Genomic DNA, 15,080 nt, shown 5'->3' with positions numbered 1-15,080 from the left:
TTTCCTCGCTGCATTTTTTTCTTTTCCCCCCAGACTCTGCGACCTGCTTCCCTCTCCATCTACACCCCCTTCCCCTTCAGCCTGCCCAACCGTCCTATCCCATTTTCTTTCCCCTGACTTCTTTCCTAGACTCTCTACTCTCAGGGCTCCCCAGATGCCGGGCTCCCCTCTTTCCCCCAACCCCCATCTCCTGAGTCTTCCAGCACCGGGGACAGCTCCAGCCCCCGGAACAATGGACCCCACTTTAGGGTTCCTCTATAAATTCTCCATCTTAGTGCTTTGCCCAACTCCTGACTAGGGAGTAAGATGGGGGAAGGGTTATTATCAACAGGACCAGCTGCTCTTCTCGGGGCGGGAAGGGAGTCAGGAAGGATGGCGATAGAAAGAGGGCGTGGCTCTCGCCTGGATTGTGCGTCCCTCTCTAGGGTAGAGAATTTGTATTCGACCCCTGAGACTGACATCACTGATGTCAGGGGAAAGGAGGTGGGAGTGGGGAGGGGGGTGTGGAGGGGGGAGGTTTTTGTTGAGGAGAGCGCGGCCGGAGAGCAGAGCTCCGGGACCCAGGTGACCGGGAAAGCAGGCAGCCCCAGCGGCGGGAGCAGCCGGCAGCAGCCCAGGCCCGGGGACCGGGGTGGGGGTGGGAGGGGGGCTGAGGGGAGGACCTGAAGGGGGGCGGCAGGGCAAAAGGGACCCCTGGAGCCCTGCCGCCATCAGAGATCAAGCATCTGGCATCAGGGATCTTCGGACCCAGCAGAAGGATCCGCCACAAGGGAGGTGTCCTCCCCAGGGAAGCCAACGAGAGATTCACCTGCCCCACATCAGGAGTGGGCCCCCGTCACTGACGCTGCTGGCAACCATAGCAGGCCCCTTAACCCCTCAGTCTCCTCCCCATCACCCTCCTCAGGCCCTTTCCCCACCTCCAGCTCCCATCTCAACTCCCAGTTCCCAGCTCTCTAAGCCCCAGCGCCCAGGCTACCACCTCACCCTCCAGGTCTTGGCCACACTCACCCCCATCCTGGGACATTTGCCAGATCTCTGGGAGGGAGATCGTTTGTTTGGGCTATGCCCCCTGGTGGCATGACAGCATCTGCTTAGACCCCTGACCCCTAGCCCTCAACTCCCTGGGCCTCCTTTGTGTGAAGAGCCGCCCCTCTGCTCAGCAGCGTGGTTGGGGGCCAAAGGGAAAGCCAGCCCTGGCTGGGCCCCCGGCCCCCACCACTTGTCTCCTTGCTGGGCAGCTCCCCTTGGCCTTTGGGCCTCTCCCTGCTCCCCTCGGCCCCTCCTCCTGGGCCGCCTCAATGAAGGAGCCGGATGCCATCAAGCTGTTTGTGGGGCAGATCCCGAGGCATCTGGAGGAGAAGGACCTGAAGCCCATCTTCGAACAGTTTGGTCGGATCTTCGAGCTGACTGTCATCAAGGACAAGTACACCGGGCTGCACAAGGGTGAGGGTCAGGCAGGCTGAAAGGCTGGGGTGGGCCGGGAGGCTGGGGGTGGGGAAAACCAGGCTGGAGGGGTGGAGTGGCTGGGAAGGGCTGACGTGGAAGGAGAAGAGTTCAAGGCTGGGGAAAGTGGACGGAGGAGCTGAAAAAGAACTCAGCTAGAGTGATCAGGAAACCCGGGTGAAGGACTAAGGAGGGCCTCTTTTGGGTGAAGAGTTGTCAGGAGGGCTGCAAAGATGTGGATCTCAGACACGGTGGGGGGTGTTGATGTCGTGTGGGATGAACTCAAGAAAGAACGGAGGGACAAGAGAGCTGGTTTGGGAGATAAGGAGCTGGGCAGGTGTGTGTGTGTGTGTGTGTGCGCGCGCGCGCGTGCGTGTGTGTAGCAAGACTGAGAATCTGAGCAGCCCCGGATAATATTGGGATGGGGGTCAAGACACAGGGTCAGGTGCTCAACGTGGGAAGCATGGAGCTGGACTGGGCAGGGCAGCTCCAGCACTAAAGAGAGGGACTAGGAAGCGCAGCATGAAGGCTGGAGATTGGTAACGATCTGCAAAGTGTGGGAAGCTTAGGAAGTTAAAAGAGTGAGGAAGAAGGGAGGGTGCTCCTCAGGCCTATCCGAGGGCCATGCGGCTAAGAAGCAGGGCGCTGGGGGGGGCGGTCGGTGTCAGCACTTGGAGATCTCCATGCACCAGGGATCTCAGGGGCCACACTAGCTCCCCTTCCACCTGGCACAGGGAAGAAGCACTTGCGTGGCTAACTGCTCTTCCCTTCCCTTCTCTATTTTACTCTCCACCCTCCACCTGCCTATGGGGGAGTGGGGGAGAATTGAGGAAATAGGGAAAATGGGAGAAGAGAGGGATGATGGTGACCAAGATGGAGGGAGGTGGAGGTGAGGGAGAGAGGGGAAAGGAGAGCAGCTCAGCAGGAGAGAAAGCCACATTACTGGTACTTGTCTGGCGGTCACATGCCCCTTCTCTCCCCACACAAAGCCCATCTCCCGACAGCCCAAGTGTCCTCCCTCTTCCATCACCACCCGTATTTAGGCCTCCGGTGTCTGTCTCACTTCTAGGGCAGAGTGTCTACCCCTTGGAGACACCTCCCCACCCCAGCAGGCAGAAGATGACAAGAAGGGAAAGCTTCTCAGTCCTCAGTCTTTGGAAGGGAGCCTTTCAGAGAGGGGAGATAGAGGACTCACCCCCTGCCATGTTTCTCTGCCCCTGCCCCTCCTCAGGATGTGCCTTCCTGACATACTGTGCCCGGGATTCAGCCCTGAAGGCCCAGAGCGCCCTGCACGAACAGAAGACGCTTCCAGGGGTGAGTCCCACCCTTTGCAGGGCCAGGGGCTGGGAAGGGCCGTGGAAATGGCAGGAGGCTCACCACCCTCCCAAGACACTGAGTGCATTTTCCGCCTCCTCTCGTCACCAGGAAGTCCTCCTGTCTCTCTAGCATCCATCTTTCTTTCTGTAGACGCATGTATTTCTTGTTACCCGGAGAGAAGGAAAGCAGCGATTAATAGAGTAAACGTGACTTTTGCCAGGAGCAGATGCAGCCCCTTCCCCAGTTCCCACCCTGTCCATGAGGCTACACGGGAGGGAGGACTTGCTGGTTGGAAGGTGTGGGGAAAAGTCTCTGGACACCAAGTGTGGATCAGGGTGAGCAGGGGGCACCCAGGCACTTTTCTGTCACTCTGGAAAGGCAGCCTGGGTGGCTCTGAGATGAGGGAGGAGTGCCTGCACTTGAGAACAGGCAGCTGGTGCCGGCTAGATTGGCATCTCGGTGTGGTTCTTGAGCTCGGACAGGCTCCCTTCTGTCTCCCAGGAAGAGCCCCAGGAACAGAGCCACAGAGCATCAGGGTAGAGCAGGGCCTGGGCAGTTCTAGGCAGGTCTGGGCTGGAGGTAGGCCTGGGAGTAGCAGGCAAGGGCAAGGTCAGACATTGTAAAGGATCAGGCCTGATGCCACCAAGTATGCCCAGGGAGGCAGGGGTGGCCTCGGAAGTGGCCCGTCTCCTGCAAGATCCTATCTCTTTGTGTCTTCTTCTTCCCAGCCAGCCTTGCTGACTGTCCCAAGCCTGGGCTGGCAACTGAGGGCAGGAAGAAAGAACCTTGGACTGTCCCCCACCCCCAGTCACGGAAGCTGGGGGAAAAGGATGCCCCCACTCCCTTTGCTATCTGTCTGCTATGCTTTCTCCCAGACTGTGAATCCCAGCAAGTGCCTTCCTGAGACCTAACTCCGTCCCCACCCTCAGCAAACATTTGCTCAGCAGGGTCTGGGTGCCAGAGACACATCTGTCCTGGCCTCTAGTCCTCCCACATGCGAAGTGGAGAATGCTGCTGCTTACCTATCTCTTTCTAAGAGGGAAATAGGCAAAACAGATGGGGAAAGGGTGGGTGGGGACCTGGGAAAATTAGAACCGCTACAACCAACTCCAACTTCAAAGCCTGCATAGGCCCACCCCCCCCCGCCCTTCTGTGGCCTCAACCTTTGAGTACTGCTAGGAAAGCAAAGCCAACAGCGGCAAATCCACCAACACCTCTGCCCCCAGTGGTCTTATCCCAGCTGCTGGCAAGAATGGCCATTGCCCACCACAGCCAGAGTTAAGGGCCCGTGCACGTGTGTGAGCAGGCTACAGGATCCAAGGCGAGCGTGTGTTTGTGCGCACAGGCACGTGAGCTCCTGACAGGCCAGATGTGTGGCGTGTGGGCACATGCATCCCTGGGAAGACTGGTCCCCATCCAGTCCCAAACTGCCCTCTCTGCTTTTCTCTGTGGAGGCCCTTCACAAATCAACAGTTTTCATCTCCATCACTGTTTGTCTTTGTCTGTTGTCTCCCTATCTCGGAGCCTCTGCAGAAATGAGAGGGGGTCAGAGGAAAAGGTAGAGAGGACGGGAGTGCGGACATGGATGAGAGACAGCCTGGGGATGGGCATGAGCCTCAAGGGCCATGTGTGCCAGCTGCGGGTGTCTACCCTGGGTCTGTGCCCTAGCAGCTCAGGCAGAGCTCCATCCTGGGTGTGGAGAGCCACGGTCTGCTCTTCTTAAGTCCAACCCAGGGTGGGGGCGAGGAAGAAGGGCACCCCAGTTAATGATTGTCTAGCCCTTCTCCACAGTTCCCAGGTGACGCTGAATTCTCCACTTTGGCCCTTGCCCCAGGGGACAGAATCCAGAGGGACCCAACAGAGCTTCCAGTAGGAAATATGAGGGTTCCATCCTCCAAGAGGGACTCCCATCCAAGGGGTTTGAAGGAGCAGACCCAGGGCAGTTGTGGGGACATCTGTGACCCTTTGTCTCCCCCAAGTTGTCTCCTGCCACCTGCATTCCCCCCAGTGTGTGTGTTTGCATGTGTGTGCGCGTGCTTGTGTGTGCGTGTGTGTGCACACACGTGTATGCAGTGTGCCAGCTACTGCATAATTATGTTCTTCCTGTGTTTAATCTCCATGCCTTCCTACTGCAGGATTTTTTTTAATGGGAGACATTTAGCCCCCTCTCCTTGCTCCCCATCTCTGTCACCCCAAAATCTAGAAGGCACCACAATGCTAGGGTGATATATTGGGCTGCAGAGAGAAAAAGCATGGGGGCTGAGCCTACAGCTGTTGAGCCCCATTTCCTCTTCTCTCCCCTAAAAGCTCCCAGGAGTGGCTCTGCCACAGGTCCCTGAACTTGTCCTGTGAGCAGGGTGTGGCCTCCTGGAGGCGGTGGAGTGAGGGTTGCCCTCTGTCCAGCTCTTCCCCCTTCACTCTGAACCAAAATCCTACTTGGGGGACACAGGCCTTCCCTGTCTGCCTGCAGTCAGGAAGTTGGATTCTGGCCCACGGAGAGGGCCTGTGAGTGGTCTGGGATGCCCAGAACAAGCGTGGAGCCAGAAGTGGCAGGACCCCAGCGTATACCCTCAAAATAATTAGATTTTTGTGAGAACTGTGAGCTCTTATTGGAAGTGGGGTTTTTACTATTGGCGAGAAAGATGAGGGCCTTAAAAGTGACTATGGTGGAGTAGCTCAGCGACACTGGTTTGGGGTATAAATAGCCCGTTCTTCTTTGGGAGGCCCGAGGGAGGGCTTGTCACCTGCTGGGTAGTAGCTAGGGAGGAGAGGCGCTGTGTCTGGTTGCCAGGTAAACAGGACACAGCCGGACTCAGGGGAGGGGGCAGGTGTGCCCGAGCTGAGCTAACAAAGCCTGAGCTCCCCACAGGAAGCACCAGGCTACGAAAGAAGGAGGCTGGGAATGGGACACTGGGGTGCCAAGGGTCCTGTCTGTGAGGGTGTCGGGGGAGCCTGCTGTCAGCATAGTCCTTGCTGTGGTCTGTACACTTGTGTGTCTCTTTGTGAGAATCCACATCCATGGTGGGTATTTCTCGAGATGCTCTTTCCGTGGCTGAGTGCCTATGCTGGGAGGGAACTGCATCCTTTCTCTCTGGGTCCCAGGTTCCCATCTCCATCTAGAACAGCAAATCCCCAGGCCTGCTGGGAAGGGGTTAGCACCAAGTATAAGAATCCTGCAACCCTGGTTCTGATTCTGCTTCTTGTGGGGTGTGGGTAGGGATGAGTGCCTGACTGCGGAGGTGCCTGTGAGGGAATTTCCTGAGTGCTTTGGCTAGAGCACAGGAGAGAAGGAGGTGAAACCCCATGCACCCCGAGGGTCTGGCCCCCAAGCTTTGCCTGCGCACGCGCACATGTATACACACTCCTAAGGAGATTGAGCCTCGAATGGGATAATCCCAGATTGACAGGCGATAAAGCTGGGGGCAGATTGGCTGGAGGATTTGTGTGACTGTTACCCTCCCTCCCCACAAGCTGCTCTCAGATCCAGAGATTTGGGGTGGTGGGGCCCTGGGAAAGGAGTGTCAGTTGAGGTGGGGCTTAGACTTGGTCCGAGGTAGGGAATACCTAACTGGTGGAATTGGCCAGACTGACTGGTGTGATGCAACACCAGGGTGAGGATCCAGGGTGAGAAGGTGCAGGGGGCAACGGTGACTTCTGCACTTCTTGGCACTAAGTGATGCCACACACAGGATCTCCACATGCTGGAGCCCTGGAGCTGATGGGAACATGACTAGACATCGCCTGGCCCACCCCCTTGTTTTACAGATGGAGAAGCAGAGGCCCAGAGGGGACAAGCGGCTTGTCCAGGGTGCCCAGCTAGCAAGTGGCAGGGCAGGGTAGTCTTCAAACCCAGGTCTCCTGACCCCCAGTCCAGTGCCTTTCCTGAGGGTACCTCTAGCCTCACCCTCAGGATGTAAATGGATGGTTTAATTTTTTTGGTCACTGGAACTATGCCCCACCATCAGATGAGTGGGGCAACCAGGTGTGGTTCCAGCTGTCAAAGTCCTCAAGAGCAAAATATTTTCAGACATTAAATACTAAGTCCTTCTCCTCTTTCTCCAGTTCCTATAATACTCCCCACCCTGGTTAAGAAAATCAACCTGCAGGAGTAATTTCCAAGTCCTCTCACCAGACAAGAACATGGAGAATGGAACTAGGAATTTCTCCATTTCCACTGAAGACTGAACAAAGGGAGATACTGCAGGGGTCGGGGAGAGGTTAGAGCTCTGGAGGACTTCCGTGCACAGGGTAAATTGTGAAAGAGCACGGGACAGCCAATCCTCCTTTAGAGCCCTCCAGACACCAAGGATTTGCTCTGGAGGAGGGAGGCAGGAGAAGGGATGGGATGGCCCCTGCAGGGCCTGCTCTGCAAGCCTCCCTCCAGAATCAGGAAGCTTTTCTGGGCCCCTCCCCCACCTCCCAGCCCCCACCAAATCCTCCACCCCCAGCATACCCCGTTCCTACCCCCCACCCCACTCCTTCTCTGGGTGTGTGGAGCAGCAGAAATGATGACGTCACCACGGTCGCCAGGGCGACGGGGACGGATAAATCAGGCTGAGTGGGCGGTTGCCATGGTGCGCATTCTCCCGTTGCCACGGAGACTGGGCATCTGCTCCCTTTGTGCTGCCCGAGTGCCTTCCCCCTGGGGTCAAGGGGTATAGGGGGGCAGAAAGAGAGGCAGACACACCTCTAGGGGTCGGAAGGAAGTCTGGGCCTCTGTGGGGTTTCCCTCAGTCTAGAGTCCTCCTTGGGGCTTCTTCACAGAGTTACCTCTGTTGCTCCCACTTTGTAGAATTGAGGCAATTCTCATTAAATCACCCCTTGGTCGGGCTCTCTCTCAGGCCCCGGGTCCTATGCGCAGGCCCCCTTCTCCCACTCAGGAGAGCAGCACCCATCCCTGGCTAAGTCACCGGAAGCCCAACCGGAGCCTGGATCTGCGCCCATGAGCATCTCCCTCCACATTCTCTCTCTCTGCGCCTCTGGTCCCCTCAGGCCCTAATCCTAAACAATATTAGGCCCTGTCCCTTCCTTCCTATCAGAAACTTAGAGGGCCCGGGGCTTGCCCCGCTAGTCTCTCTGCAGGGCCTGGCCTGGGAGGGCTCTTGGGTGTTCAGAGGATGTCCCCAGCAGCTGCCTTCTCTTCTCTCCTTCAGATGAACAGGCCGATCCAGGTCAAGCCAGCCGACAGCGAGAACCGAGGAGGTAGGTTCTATGCCTTTGGACTCTATCCCTCTCCTCCCACCCCCGGGCCCAAGGCCTGGAGTCATCAAGGGGTAGCCTTTCTTGAGGGAGAAAGCCTGATGACTCTGAAGAGTCAGTGTGGTCAGAGGGGGTGAGATCTGGGGGGTAGAAATGTCAAAACTGAGGCCCAGGCTGGACTGCAAGTTCTTCATAGCTGGGATGAGCACCCTCTGCAACTGTACCCCATTCCCCATCCATCAGCCCCTTCACACCCTAGAGCCACCGGCCCCTAGGGTGGTGAAAGTAGTGTTAGGAGCTCCAGGGAAGGGCGGAAGGAGAAGGGCTGGGAAGGCAGCCAGGAGGCCCTGAACACGCCCTCCTCCTGTGCCCTACCCGCCAGAAGACCGGAAGCTCTTTGTGGGGATGCTAGGGAAGCAGCAGACAGATGAGGACGTCCGCAAGATGTTCGAGCCCTTCGGGACCATAGACGAGTGCACTGTGCTCCGGGGGCCAGACGGCACCAGCAAAGGTAGCCCGCCCACTGCCCCTTCCCCACCTGGCCCTTCCGCTTCCCGTTCCGCCATCAGCAAAAGTAGCCCGCCCACTGCCCCTTCCCCACCTGGCCCTTCCGCTTCCCGTTCCGCCATCAGCAAAAGTAGCCCGCCCACTGCCCCTTCCCCACCTGGCACTTCTGCTTCCCATTCCGCCATCAGCAAAGGTAGCCCGTCCACTGCTCCTTCTCCACCTGGCCCTTCCGCTTCCCGTTCCGCCATCAGCAGAGGTAGCCCGCCCACTGCCCCTTCCCCACCTGGCCCTTCCGCTTCCCGTTCCGCCATCAGCAGAGGTAGCCCGCCCACTGCCCGGTCCCCACCTGGCCCTTCCGCTTCCCGTTCCGCCATCAGCAGAGGTAGCCCGCCCACTGCCCCTTCCCCACTGGGTCTTTCCCCTTCCTGTTCCACTCCCATGGCTCCCTGAGCATGGGGTTCCACCGAGGGGACCCACGGGGATGGGCGCTTACCCCTCCCCTCCTCCATCTCAACCTCTCCAGGCTGCGCCTTCGTGAAGTTCCAGACCCACGCAGAGGCCCAGGCGGCCATCAACACCCTTCACAGCAGCCGGACCCTGCCAGTGAGCTCCGCTGCCCTACCCCCTGGCCTCTACTTCCCACCCCGCCCACCTGCCAGGCCCTGGCCCAGAGCAGGAGTCCACTCAGGATGGGCTATTCGAATTTATTGGAAAGGATGTTCTGGCAGAAGAACTAAGCTGCCTAGAAAGGAACACCCTCACATTTCAAATGACATTTTCCCACCTCCCCCTCTTCCCCTATTCCCCGCCTCCACCTTCAGCCAAATTCCCTCACATCCCTCTCCTGCCTCCTCCGTTCCCCAGCCCTCCTTTCACCCCATCTCTTCTCCAGCCTTCCCACAGCCCCCACCCTCATTTGCTGGGGCACCAGGACGCTTGCTCAGAGGCCCCATGTGCACCCCTTCTTCCCTGCCCCTGCACAGCAGCGTTACGTCAGTGATCACTTGAGGGGGGGGCTTCCCCAGCAGAGCCCACCTCTAAATTTGAACTGGATGGCTCAGAAGGCTATGCATTTCCCATAACTCACAGCTCTTCAGCAAAGGCTGGGCAAGCATTTCACAGGGACTTGGTGGAGGGGACACAGCACTGGGTAGAAAACTGTGTCCAATGACACTATGCCCCTTCCAGCTTTGAGATTCTGGGATTCTACCATCGGAGCAAATGCTCCAATTTGGTTTCTATTCAGCTCAGACTAGTATTAAGATTTGAGGCACACCATGAGGACTGGGGTGTGGGGGCAGGAGTCATGGTCAGGCATGCAGGGCAGCTACAAGGGAAGACAAGCCTGAGATTAAACATTTGCTGCAGTCACCCACGGTGGGGATGATTTCCGGCTCAGAGTCCTCACAGAGAAACCAATGGTGCCCTTTCCATTTCAGCAGGCCTTTCACTTTGCAAGCACGTGCCTTCACAGACCTCATTTTTCTTCTAGCCTCTTGCATATCCTACCACAGGGAGAGGGTGGGATTAAAATCTCTCCATCTGTCATATGCAAAATGGTGGCTGCCCTCTCAGAGAGGCCAAGCCATGCCAGGGAGTGGAATGGAGGCCAGGTCCTGAGGGATCTGGGGAGGAGAGACCCTGCCTGCGCCTCTGACCTGCATGTGGGCCCGTGCCCAGGGTGCCTCGTCCAGCCTGGTGGTGAAGTTTGCTGACACTGAGAAGGAACGAGGTCTCCGCCGCATGCAGCAGGTGGCCACCCAGCTGGGCATGTTCAGCCCCATCGCCCTCCAGTTTGGAGCCTACAGCGCCTACACCCAGGCCGTGAGCATGCCCCCAATGCCAGGCTGGCCCTCCTGACCGCCTGTATCTTGCCCCCACCCTCCCTATGCCAAGGTCCAGGTTAGGGAGGGAGCCAGAGGGGGGGCACCAGGGACCTGCCCCACTCTCCTCTCCCCTCCCACCAGCTGATGCAGCAGCAGGCGGCCCTAGTAGCGGCTCACAGTGCCTACCTCAGCCCCATGGCCACCATGGCTGCCGTGCAGATGCAGCACATGGCTGCCATCAATGCCAATGGCCTCATCGCCACCCCCATCACCCCATCCTCAGGTATGGCTTCGGCAAGGCCGGGCAAGGGAGCTAAGCATGGTGGGGTGGGGAGGGGCACAGGGAAGCCTCAGGGTCTGGAAGGGACTCGGGGGTCAGAGTGGCCTGCTTCCTCCCTTCTGCTCGCAGACTTGCTGACTGGTCCTCTGCCTCTGTGTGTGTCTGCTCCTCTGCTCTGTCTCTATCGCTTTCTCCTCCCTAGGAACCAGCACCCCTCCTGCCATCGCTGCCACGCCTGTCTCTGCCATTCCGGCTGCCCTGGGCGTCAACGGCTACAGCCCGGTGCCCACCCAGCCCACTGGGCAGCCTGCCCCTGATGCTCTGTATCCCAACGGGGTTCATCCCTACCCAGGTGGGACTCTCTGCCTGCCCACCCCATCCCAGCAACCAACTAAGCCACCACTGCCACTGGGGAGACAGGACACACCTTCCCTCCCAGTTTTGGGGGTTACAGGTGCTTCCTCCTGCCCTGCCATCCTGGGCAGGGATGATTCTTCCCGTTGGGCTCCACCAGGAAGCTGAGGTGTAGAGCAGCGAAGCAACCTGTCCAGGGTTGCAAGACAGTCAGACTCAAGTCTTCCTAACGCTGGACTCTTGCCCCTCTTCCCACTGCTTTGTGCATTTCCACCTTCTCCCTTCATACTCCATGCCCAGAGAAGCTCTGCTCCTCACCTGCCTGGTCTTGGCCCAGAAAAGCCCTGGGGGCTCCCGCTGCATGCCAGGCCCATGCTCATGGTCTGTGCTGCTCTCCCCAGCCCAGAGCCCCGCGGCCCCCGTGGATCCCCTGCAGCAGGCCTACGCGGGGATGCAGCACTACACAGGTGAGGCGCCCCAGCCCAGGCCCCTGCTCAGGTGGGAGGAGCAGCAGGAGGGAAAGCAGCCCAGTAACTGGGTGTGGGCTTCTTGGCTCCCTGCCAGTCACCCCTTTCAGGCTTTACTGACAAGCTCAACTGTAAGAAGGGATCTTTAAGGGCGGCACATCCAGGGGGTCTGAGGCAGCTCCTTCCCTGACAACCTCTCAGCCCTGCAGCTGCCACTGGCCTGGGCCAGGGGAAGGGAGACAGGGTTGGCTGGAAGGGCCAAGGAGTCAGGGAAGCCCCATCAGCCCTCTCTGTTCTCCCCACCCCAGCAGCCTACCCGGCAGCCTATAGCCTGGTTGCGCCTGCGTTCCCGCAGCCCCCAGCCCTGGTCACCCAGCAGCCCCCACCACCCCCTCAACAGCAGCAGCAGCAGCAGCAGCAGCAACAGCAGCAGCAAAGAGAAGGTGCTGGCTGGGGCCTTGGGAGACGGGAATGCCCTTGTTATGGGCTCGGGGACTCCCTACTGCCTGCACTGAGCCCAGCTCTTGGCCCGTGTTGGGATGAAAGCAAGTGGGGAGGGGGTGGCTGGAGCCTTGGCCCACACTGTCGGGGACTGGGACTGGAGGGCCCTCCCAGGATCTGCTTTCCCCGGGACCTGTGCTCCTGGAGTATGTGTCTCCCAGGCACTGAGCTCTTCCGTCTCTGCTGCCACCCAGGCCCTGATGGCTGCAACATCTTCATCTACCACCTGCCCCAGGAGTTCACTGACTCAGAGATCCTCCAGATGTTTGTCCCCTTTGGCCACGTCATCTCAGCCAAAGTCTTTGTTGACCGGGCCACCAATCAGAGCAAATGTTTTGGTAAGAATATGATATGGCACATTTTTTGCCAAACTCCAAATCGGGGGAAGGTCTAATACATGTGAAGGCATTTATGGTCACTGTGGACCCAGTATTTGAAATCCTGATTATCTGAAAGTACAAAAGAACCATTTTGACACACCCAACATCTCACACCAGCTGTTGCCCAGGCCCATCTCTTCTTCCTTCATCTTTTCTCTTAAAAACTGGCCAAATTCATGCCCTGCAAGGTCTGAAATAGGCTCATGGTCTGGGGGTGTTTGGTTTTCAAAGGCGGGCTTAGGGAGTAGGTTTTAGCTGCCTTCACATCTTTGTAAGGCTGCCTCAGGGGAAAAGGGAATGTTCTCTGCTTCAGAAGCCATTTAGGGTCTGGAAGTGGCTGTTTTCAAAGGGCAGGCTCAGAGCTATCCAGGCCAAGGAAGGGGTCACCAACACAAAATGCTGGGAGGCACGTGGTAGTTTGAGTGACTGGATTGGATTCATCCATTCAACCCGTCAATCGAATTTCTACAGAATGCTGCTCTGTGGCAGGCAGCTTTCTAGGCATTTGGGACACTTGGGAGACACAGGGTAGTGCTGGAGGTCTCCTAAGCACAGGAGAGCAAGGTGGGGCTGGGCTGGGCCTTATGCCCCTCTCACCTCAGGCTTTGTGAGTTTCGACAATCCAGCCAGTGCTCAGGCTGCCATCCAGGCCATGAATGGCTTCCAGATCGGCATGAAGCGCCTCAAAGTCCAGCTAAAGCGGCCTAAGGATGCCAACCGGCCCTACTGAGGGCGCCCAGGTGGGTCCCGTGCCTCTGCTGTGGCCTCCCTCCCCAGCTCCACACTGCAGCCTGGGCCCTTGATTGGACTCTCCATCCTCAGGATGCCCACCCTACCCTTGACTCTGGGCACTTGAAGCAGGGGACTGGGGCAGCTCCCTCAGCTGTTTTTCAATAATCTGAGTCACTCTCTCTCTCTTTCTCACACTCACACGCACACGCACGCACGCACACACACACACACATACACACACCCTCTGTGACCCCAGAAAGAGCCAAGTCTTTGTCTCTATCTGTGTCCACTCCCTGGACCTTCCACAATATCCAGTCTCGTTCGTCTGGTCAGTGTCCATGTCTGTGTGTGTCTCTGGCTTTCTTTTGGGTTGGAGTGGAATTAGGGGAACAGGACTGGAGGATTAAGGGGGCTGGTGGAGAATGCCAGAGGACCCTAGAATTCTTGGTCCTAGAATCTCTGTTGTCCTGAAAAGTGAGGACATTTGGCCCTTGTTGCCCTGGACTGCAGGTGATTTTTCCCATGTAGCAGCAGACCCATGGGGCAGCAGAGTGCACAAGACAGACTGGGGGAGCCCATTTCCAGGCCTCCTGGGAGTCGCTCTGGTTTAGGTGGAAGAGGCTGAAATGTCGCGCTGCCTGTGAAGTTTACCTACCAGGTCCCTCCACCCCATTGCTGGCCTCCACCTCAACCTCATAGCCACAAAGCTGGAAGCCTTGGTTACTTTCACACTGTTTAATCTCCTTCGGACCAAACCCTTGAAAACACACAACCCAAGAAAAATACCCACATTTTCTGTTTCTCCCCTTTCCCCCCAATCCTGGCTGCTTAACTCCCCCCACCCTGGGGGCCCCCCCAGCCCAGGGCCCGTGTCCATTGTCGGCCGAAGCCCCCATCCCCGGACCCCTGCTCCGGGCCCCTGTAAGTTGCATGGAATGAGCGTGTTGTCTTTGGAGCCGATTGTTTGTTATTTGGGGAGGGGCCGCGGAGGGAAGCACCCCCAAGCCCAAGGTCAGGGCCGGGGGCAGCTCGCGGGACGTGCTTGGTCTACAGTGGTTGGTGACTGTGGTCTGTGTTCTGTGCATTTCTCTCTTGCTTTCTGTGTTCCTTTCCAAAAAGGAATGAGAGCACTACCTGGGGGCTGGGGGTGCTCTCACCCCATGAGACTCCATCCCTGAGCCCTGACCTAGGCTCCCCCCGGCCTTCTCTGCGGATGTTCCCTTTCTTTTTCCAGGTGTCTGTGTCTCACATGCACCCCCTTCTCTGTCTCTCTCTCCATTTCTCTGCCTGCCCTTCTGTTGTCATCTCTGCCTCTCCCCCTCCAGTCTTTACTTTTCTCACGGGCTGTTTGACTGTTTCCTTCCTACTATCCTTTGGTTTCCTCTGTGGTTCGCCCCTTCTCTCCTGTTCCTCTAACCCTGCTCTCATGGCTGGGGGGTGCGGGCAGATGGTTTGGACTGAGGCCTTTCTGATGACCTGCCTTCCTCAGGCAGCCCCATCCAAGATGCTGTCACCCACCCCAGCGTCCTTCCCTCCCCCAGAACCCGTGACCCGCATCGGTGGTCTCTTACCCATGCTTCACCCGTGTTTCTTCCTTCACAGGTCTGGAGATCCAGAGGAAGGGGCGCCTCACACCCTCTTCCTACGACTGGCCCCCGGCCCTCTCTGCACACCTGCCCTGGGCCTTGACTGGGCTCTAGGGCAAACGCTGCTTCGTGGCCCTGGGGGGCACAAGACACCAGCCCTTCCCACCCCTTGCCTCTCTGAAGGGCCGTGATTATGCTTCCCTGGCTCCAAGGGCCGGCTTCCTCCTAGGTGCCCTTTTGGCCTTTGTGAGGGAGCGAGGAACAGGCTTGAAGGTTCCAGGGTATCTGCCTTCTGCTGGGCTCCTGTGACAGGCCTTCTGTGCCCGGCGTTTGTACTTGCCTCCCTCACCAGTGGGCCTGTTCTACCCGTGCAGGCCTCGGGAGAGCTGCAGGGGCTGGCCACACACTCCCAGCCCACCTTCACCCCAGCCTCTTCCCCACATTAGGGGTTTCTTGGAAGCTGGCTCTCACTCCCCTCCACCCTCAGC

General features: G+C 58.2%; 1 protein-coding gene across 8 annotated transcripts; it reads left to right on the top strand.

The window, feature by feature from the left end:
* The first annotated feature begins 497 nt into the window (after positions 1 to 497).
* On the top strand, positions 498 to 14,795 carry CELF3 (CUGBP Elav-like family member 3). 8 transcript variants are annotated; one of them, XM_064370851.1, is made up of 14 exons: positions 498 to 564; positions 1,338 to 1,443; positions 2,675 to 2,757; positions 7,914 to 7,962; positions 8,345 to 8,470; positions 8,990 to 9,069; positions 10,147 to 10,290; positions 10,434 to 10,575; positions 10,775 to 10,924; positions 11,328 to 11,393; positions 11,702 to 11,836; positions 12,089 to 12,232; positions 12,877 to 13,014; positions 14,609 to 14,795. In XM_064370851.1, the coding sequence occupies exons 4-13, from the start codon at positions 7,914 to 7,916 to the stop codon at positions 13,002 to 13,004; spliced, it is 1,164 nt and encodes a 387-aa protein (XP_064226921.1). In that variant the 5' UTR covers positions 498 to 564; positions 1,338 to 1,443; positions 2,675 to 2,757; the 3' UTR covers positions 13,005 to 13,014; positions 14,609 to 14,795. The 8 variants fall into 8 exon arrangements, with proteins under 8 accessions (XP_064226921.1, XP_064226920.1, XP_064226916.1 ...); XM_064370850.1 differs by having other exon boundaries at positions 8,342 to 8,470; XM_064370846.1 differs by lacking the exon at positions 498 to 564 and having other exon boundaries at positions 646 to 1,443; positions 8,342 to 8,470.
* The last annotated feature ends 285 nt before the right edge of the window (positions 14,796 to 15,080 follow it).

The sequence above is a fragment of the Aotus nancymaae genome, unplaced genomic scaffold (assembly GCF_030222135.1).
Source record: "Aotus nancymaae isolate 86718 unplaced genomic scaffold, 86718_ANA_hifiasm-v0.15.2.pri h1tg000108l, whole genome shotgun sequence".
NCBI classification, from domain to species: domain Eukaryota; kingdom Metazoa; phylum Chordata; class Mammalia; order Primates; family Aotidae; genus Aotus; species Aotus nancymaae.
This window is presented reverse-complemented; position numbering and strand designations above follow the sequence as displayed.

Excerpts from the sequence above, each read along its gene's own strand:
- CELF3 (XM_064370846.1), top strand. The coding sequence starts at position 1,299 with ATGAAGGAGCCGGATGCCATCAAGCTGTTTGTGGGGCAGATCCCGAGG. Across the intron at positions 8,471-8,989 it reads GCCAGACGGCACCAGCAAAG|GCTGCGCCTTCGTGAAGTTC; the intron begins GTAGCCCGCCCA and ends CAACCTCTCCAG. Across the intron at positions 11,837-12,088 it reads ACAGCAGCAGCAAAGAGAAG|GCCCTGATGGCTGCAACATC; the intron begins GTGCTGGCTGGG and ends GCTGCCACCCAG.